We start from the raw sequence: 7,500 nt of genomic DNA, 5'->3' as shown, positions 1-7,500 counted from the left end.
CGTCAACACCGTTGATCTGCGCACACATGCAAACCCTCACTAACACTGTCCGCCCTCTCTGCATGCTTTTTGGTTATGCCTGTTTCTGGTTGGTCGGTAAAGTACTCTGTGAGCAGGTTTTGATTGGGCGGTAAAGTTCTCTGTGAGCAGGTTTTGATTGGGCGGTAAAGTATGCTGTGAGCAGGTTTTGATTGGGCGGTAAGGTTCTCTGTGAGCAGGTTTTGATTGGGCGGTAAAGTTCTCTGTGAGCAGGTTTTGATTGGGCGGTAAAGTATGCTGTGAGCAGGTTTTGATTGGGCGGTAAAGTTCTCTGTGAGCAGGTTTTGATTGGGCGGTAAAGTTCTCTGTGAGCAGGTTTTGATTGGGCGGTAAAGTTATCTGTGAGCAGGTTTTGATTGGGCGGTAAAGTACGCTGTGAGCAGGTTTTGATTGGGCGGTAAAGTATGCTGTGAGCAGGTTTTGATTGGGCGGTAAAGTTCTCTGTGAGCAGGTTTTGATTGGGCGGTAAAGTATGCTGTGAGCAGGTTTTGATTGGGCAGTAAAGTTCTCTGTGAGCAGGTTTTGATTGGGCGGTAAAGTACTCTGTGAGCAGGTTTTGATTGGGCGGTAAAGTTCTCTGTGAGCAGGTTCTGATTGGGCAGTAAAGTATGCTGTGAGCAGGTTTTGATTGGGCGGTAAAGTACGCTGTGAGCAGGTTTTGATTGGGTGGTAAAGTTCTCTGTGAGCAGGTTTTGATTGGGCGGTAAAGTTCTCTGTGAGCAGGTTTTGATTGGGCGGTAAAGTACTCTGTGAGCAGGTTTTGATTGGGCGGTAAAGTACGCTGTGAGCAGGTTTTGATTGGGCGGTAAAGTATGCTGTGAGCAGGTTTTGATTGGGCGGTAAAGTATGCTGTGAGCAGGTTTTGATTGGGCAGTAAAGTTCTCTGTGAGCAGGTTTTGATTGGGCGGTAAAGTACTCTGTGAGCAGGTTTTGATTGGGCGGTAAAGTTCTCTGTGAGCAGGTTCTGATTGGGCGGTAAAGTATGCTGTGAGCAGGTTTTGATTGGGCGGTAAAGTACGCTGTGAGCAGGTTTTGATTGGGTGGTAAAGTTCTCTGTGAGCAGGTTTTGATTGGGCGGTAAAGTTCTCTGTGAGCAGTTTTGATTGGGCGGTAAAGTTCTCTGTGAGCAGGTTTTGATTGGGCGGTAAAGTTCTCTGTGAGCAGGTTCTGATTGGGCGGTAAAGTACGCTGTGAGCAGGTTTTGATTGGGCGGTAAAGTACGCTGTGAGCAGGTTTTGATTGGGCGGTAAAGTTCTCTGTGAGCAGGTTTTGATTGGGCGGTAAAGTATGCTGTAGTAGTCTGTGCCACTACTGATCCGTACCTGAAGAATTCTGTCTCCTTCCCTGATGCGGCCATCTTTAGCAGCGATGCTGTTGGGGTTGACCTGGTGAGAAAGAGGCAGCGTTTAGAGGAAGGTCAGTGCCATCCAGCCCTGTCTGCATGTTCCCAACCCAGTGTCACATGCCGAGGTTTTGCTGTCCTATTCCGATTTCCTACAAACCTGCGATCAACCCTCGATTACCTGCTCCAGGTGTTCTGGGAGCTGGAATCAGCTAAACTGGGCAGGCTGCTCTGTTTCCTTCGAGTGTTGGAGTTCAGCACAGTCCAGCAATAACGCCCCTTACACCCTCATTTAGCACATGTGATCGTTACCAGGTTTAATAGGAGTGTGGGAGCAGGTCGACATGGAGCTGGACTGCAGCCCATCTGGACCAGAACACAACAACTCTACTCCTGAAGTTCTGTGATCAGTTACAATCATGAGGCTGTTCCCAGGGTTGTTCCTCACCTCGCCAACATAAATGCCCAGGTCCTCCTCCTCGTCTGTGCGGTAACACACAGTCAGGCCCAACTTCTCCTGCTGCTGGGTCTTACACAGCTCCACTTCCTGAACACAGCAGAGAACACGCAGTAAAAAACACGCAGCAGAGAACAGGCAGTAGAGAACACGTAAAGAACACACAGTAAAAAACACGCAGCAGAGAACAGGCAGTAGAGAACACGTAAAGAACACGCAGCAGAGAACAGGCAGTAGAGAACAGGCAGTAGAGAACACGTAAAGAACACGCAGCAGAGAACAGGCAGTAGAGAACACATAAAGAACACGCAGTAAAAAACACGCAGCAGAGAACAGGCAGTAGAGAACATGTAAAGAACACGCAGTAAAGAACACGCAGCAGAGAACAGGCAGTAGAGAACACATAAAGAACACGCAGTAAAGAACACGCAGCAGAGAACAGGCAGTAGAGAACACGTAAAGAACACGCAGTAAAAAACACGCAGCAGAGAACAGGCAGTAGAGAACACGTAAAGAACACAGTAAAAAACACACAGCAGCGAACAGGCAGTAGAGAACACGTAAAGAACACGCAGCAGAGAACAGGCAGTAGAGAACACGTAAAGAACACGCAGCAGAGAACAGGCCGTAGAGAACACGTAAAGAACACGCAGTAAAAAACACGCAGCAGAGAACAGGCAGTAGAGAACACGTAAAGAACACGCAGTAAAGAACACGCAGCAAAGAACAGGCAGTAGAGAACACGTAAAGAACACGCAGTAAAAAACACGCAGCAGAGAACAGGCAGTAGAGAACACGTAAAGAACATGCAGTAAAGGACATGCAGCAGAGAACAGGCAGTAGAGAACATGTAAAGAACATGCAGTAAAAAACACGCAGCAGAGATCACGCAGCAGAGAACACGTAAAAAACACGCAGCAGAGAACAGGCAGCAGAGAACACGCAGTAAAGAACACGCAGCAGAGAACAGGCAGTAGAGAACACGTAAAGAACACGCAGAAAAAAACACGCAGCAGAGAACACGCAGCAGCCACACTCCATTCACCACAGACCTCCCTGGTCTCCAGGACACAGCACACCGATCCACAGCAGTATGAAGGGAGCGTTGGGAAACGTTTGTTGGCGTTATGGAGTGTCTTCAGAGGAGTGATGTCGTGAGGCTGAGAGACACTCAGTAATTAGGGTGGGAAAACTCAGCTCTTCAAATGATCCCTGTTTGGGCCGTTCACAGCGGCCTGGGTGTGGTCTACAAAGATACTAAACATTGTGCAGAAAATAATGAAATTCTTATATAACTGCTGTTATGAAAATTGTACCAATTAAAATGTCAGTTGGTGTTGACTGGGGATTCTCGACAAGGAAACTGGTGCAGCTCTGCAGGGTCCAAACTAAACTGCTATGTGAAGTGGGCGTGGCCAGCCCCCACAGTGCCCCGCCCCCACAGCGAGGAGCGGGCGTGGCCAAGTGCCCCACCCCCACAGCCCTCTATCTGGCTTTAACAGGCACTCCAGTGGTCCTCTTCTGAAGTTGCCTTTAGTGTGTTCTGTAGTTCTCCTGGTAGAGCAGGTAGGTCATGAGGCCAGTAACGCCAGGGTCAGGGTTCGACAGACCTGCTGTCACAGACAGACAGGGAGACACTACCTCATACTCCAGGTCCTCCTGCCTGTCCACCTCATGCTGACTGATATCAAAGTAGTCGTTTGGGTCGTAGTATATGTGCTCCAGTGGAGACCTGCAGAGCAGACAAGTGAGAGTGCTTACCCCTGAACACCAAGACACGGGAAACACAGGCCTGTAAACCATGCACACACACACACACACACACACACACACACACACACACACACACACACACACACACACTTACAGCTGGGTCAGCAGATAGGGCTGGGGTATGGGAGGCAGGGGTGGGGATGCCAGGGGCAGGTGGAAACTCCTGCCCACCGTCACCAGGTGCTGGAAGCTAATATCTGTCTGCGTCCCACTGTCCACGCAGTCAGCCAATAGGGACGTGCCGCTGCTCCCAATCACACCCACTTTCCACCTCTGGCCCCGCCTCAGGTCCCGCTCCCGGGAGAGTTTAGAAAGATCGCTGACCTGCAAAGAGAGAGATGGAAGAAGATGATGAGACCACAGACAATAAAGTGGGCGGATGCATCACTATCATCCCCGACAGCTTGGATACAGCGGTTTAGCTGTTGAGGAAGAATTCCGATGACTGGGAAGGCACAGCAGGAACCCCTTCCAAATGCTTGGGTCATACACCTCAGAGATAACTGACACACTTCTAGAGAAGGTCGTATTTGAACTCAGTACAGTGTTTACCACAACTTCTACTTCCTGGAATATGGTAGTGCTGAATAATAGGTGTTCACAATCAAATACATTCAAGTGGTGACCGTTACTGTCACCCTTACATTTTAAGTATACTGTGTAAAATATTTCCTGAAATAAGTGTTTAATGAAACATATTGCATCTATACTGTATAAATGCATATGTTTGACACAGAAATGCACGTGACACAAAATTAATGACTTAAAAAATGGTAGACAAAAAAAAAAAGAAAAAAAATGCCAAGATGTGATTATTGATGTGCTTTGTTCAATTTGAAAGAAATCAAGCTCACCCGTGATTCATTAGAAATCAGGCTCACCCGTGATTCATTAGAAATCAGACTCACCTGTGAGTCATTAGAAATCAGGCTCACCCGTGATTCATTAGAAATCAGACTCACCTGTGAGTCATTAGAAATCAGACTCACCTGTGATTCATTAGAAATCAGACTCACCCGTGATTCATTAGAAATCAGACTCACCTGTGATTCATTAGAAATCAGACTCACCCATGATTCATTAGAAATCAGACTCACCTATGATTCATTAGAAATCAGACTCACCTGTGATTCAGTATAAATCAGACTCACCCATGATTCATTAGAAATCAGACTCACCTGTGATTCATTAGAAATCAGACTCACCCATGATTCAGTATAAATCAGACTCAACTGTGATTCATTAGAAATAAGACTCGCCCGTGATTCAGTATAAATCAGACTCACCTGTGATTCATTAGACATCAGGCTCACCCGTGATTCAGTATAAATCAGAGTCATCCGTGATTCATTAGACATCAGACTCACCTGTGATTCAGTATAAATCAGACTAACCTGTGATTCATTAGAAATCAGAGTCACCTGTGATTCAGTATAAAACAGACTCACCTGTGGTTCAGTATAAATCATGCATCACCTGTTGTCACCTTGTCATTGCTGGCTTTGATGCTTAAACAGGAGCTTTTTATTCACAGTTCCTTGTTCACAGGGTTGCCTGCATAGAGCAGAGATGCTGGCTTCACCCAGCACAAGACACCAGACTCTCCACAGCCCTGGCATGCCACACCAGTGGTTCAAAATGGTCACCTTCCAGGACGTGTAGGATATCAGCACCCTGTGAAAACAGCTCTAAAATGCCATCGCACATACGAGGCTGTTTGTAGTCCCCCAGCCGTGGTGTGGAGGTGACTTGTCTTCCCAGGGGCTTCAGCGAGATGTGGAGGATGTTATGAGGAAATGGTAATTCCCCTGTCACCTCCGTACACTTAGTCAACACTGGGTGCTGTGAGGTGTGTCTAAGGAGGGGGTGCGAGACATGAACACCGTCCTCGCACAAGCTGCGGGTGTGTGTGTAGAGCAGTCGTTAATTACGGATTAGCGGCTGCTAATTTCTGCTGGCCGTCTGACTGTAACAGCAGGAGCGTTTCAGGTCACTGCGGGTGGGTTTATAGAATACCTGCTGGAACTGTTTAACGGCTTGTGGTGCGGTGAGCTTGTGTGCATCGAAACTGCTTTCATTTGCCCTCTCTGTCTGCTGCTTGTCCAGATTAGCATATTTTAGCTTCTTTTTATTAAGCTTCTGCCTCTCTGTCAATTACACGTAAATTTATTTTCCCCATGCCCTACCACCTTCCTCTTTCACTCCTCTGCATGTCACCATCCCAGACAGATGATTTGCATATTGTTCACTGCACTATTTACATGATGTAGAATTCTTTTCTGCTCATATTCCATGTTTGCAGGGTTATAATTTCTTTGAGATTATTTGATGATTATTCAATGAGGAAACCTTCACCAGTCTGAATTTGACACCCCCCCGTCTCTGCCCTGGGGGTGCAGTCACTTGGTGTTGGAGGCGGAGCTCTTTCTGAACCCACATGATGGGGTGGTACTGGACTTCAGTGCCTTGATCTGTCCGCAATGAATGCCATGGCTGAACACATGGTCACTCGTGAGTGTACTTGGTACCAGAGCATCTATGGGCCAAAGGTCAGCGATTGGCTTTCTACACTCAGGTAGAAGGAGGTGCCGAGATGTCTGCGGATCACCATCTGGTGGCGAGTGGGATCAGATGGCAGGGAAAAGTGCCGGGGACCTATCCAGGGAAGGGCTGGCAGCGGACTCTGTCCGGAGTGATCTCAGGTCCCAGCTCTGAGAGAGCTTCTCGCACATGGCAGGGAATGTAGGGGTACTTATAGTCTCAGTGGAACCAGTTCAAGACCTTCACTGTGAAAGCAGCTGCACAGGGCTGTCAGGGCTTGTTATGGTGACAACCGCAGAACCTGGCGGTGGACAGCAGTAGTAAGGGATGCTGCCAAGCAGAAGTGGAGGCTGTCCGAGCCTGGTTTGCTGATGGAACTCTTGATTTTGTTGAGGGGTACCAGTGGGCAAGGAAGGTTTTGGCAGTTGCAGAAGCAAAATTTGGGGCATGGGAGGAGTTTGGATGGCATGATATTCATGCAGCCTCAAAGAGGTTCTAGAATACACTTAGACAGCTCAGGAGGGTGAGCAGGAACTTCATCCAGGAGGTATACCAGGAGTTATTTCTGCAGTTATACCAGGAGTTATACTTGGAATTAAACCAGGAATTATACCTGGAGTTATACTTGGAGTTATACCTGGAGTTATACCAGGATTATACCTGCAGTTGTACCTGGAGTTATGCCTGCAGTTATACCTGGAGTTATACCTGGAGTTATTCCAGGAGTTATACCTGGACTTATACCTGTAGTTATTCCAGGAATTATACCAGGAGTTATACCTGGAGTTATTCCAGGAGCTATATCTCGAGTTATACCTGGAGTTATTCCAGGAGTTATACCTTGAGTTATACCAGGAATTATACCAGGAATTATACATGCAGTTACACCAGGAGTTACACCAGGAATTATACCTGGAGTTGTACCAGGAGTTATACCAGGAGTTATTCCAGGAGTTATACCTGGAATTATACCAGGAATTATATTATATTATAGACTCAACTTGCCACTGTATCTGGGGAACACAGCCCAATGAGGAATGCACAGGGAGTGGAGAGTGAGAAGGACATGGAGACTGAAGAGGATTATGGGTAAAGTGTAATGGTTTGGCCAATTTGCTATCTATTACCTCATCGTCAGCCCTCTGGGAAAGCTCTTAAGAGTACCCCACCACTGGTGATGATGATGTGTGTGTGTGTGGGGGGGGGGGAATAATGCTTCATACATTGTAGCATAGATTAAAGCCTTTTTTTCCTATTCAGTAAATGTAATGAACACATCATAATAGTTTCAGTTGTAGTACTCAAAAGATGCCCCTCAAATCATACGGGTACTGAATCTTATGGGCAC

General features: G+C 47.2%; 1 protein-coding gene across 1 annotated transcript in view; it reads right to left on the bottom strand.

Annotated features, from left to right (window-relative positions):
- LOC113587085 (PDZ domain-containing protein 4) overlaps window positions 1–7,500 on the bottom strand; it is a 23,284-nt gene that overhangs the window by 5,954 nt on the left and 9,830 nt on the right. Inside the window, exons 2-6 of the mRNA XM_035522667.1 lie at window positions 3,706–3,935; window positions 3,480–3,570; window positions 1,830–1,928; window positions 1,362–1,424; window positions 1–16 (exon numbers count right to left, since the gene is read on the bottom strand). The exon at window positions 1–16 is cut by the window's left edge and continues 86 nt beyond it. Of these exons, the coding sequence (XP_035378560.1) occupies window positions 1–16; window positions 1,362–1,424; window positions 1,830–1,928; window positions 3,480–3,570; window positions 3,706–3,935 (499 nt within the window). The remainder of the gene's footprint in view (window positions 17–1,361; window positions 1,425–1,829; window positions 1,929–3,479; window positions 3,571–3,705; window positions 3,936–7,500) is intronic.

Source organism: Electrophorus electricus, chromosome 24 (genome assembly GCF_013358815.1).
Source record: "Electrophorus electricus isolate fEleEle1 chromosome 24, fEleEle1.pri, whole genome shotgun sequence".
NCBI lineage: Eukaryota > Metazoa > Chordata > Actinopteri > Gymnotiformes > Gymnotidae > Electrophorus > Electrophorus electricus.
This window is presented reverse-complemented; position numbering and strand designations above follow the sequence as displayed.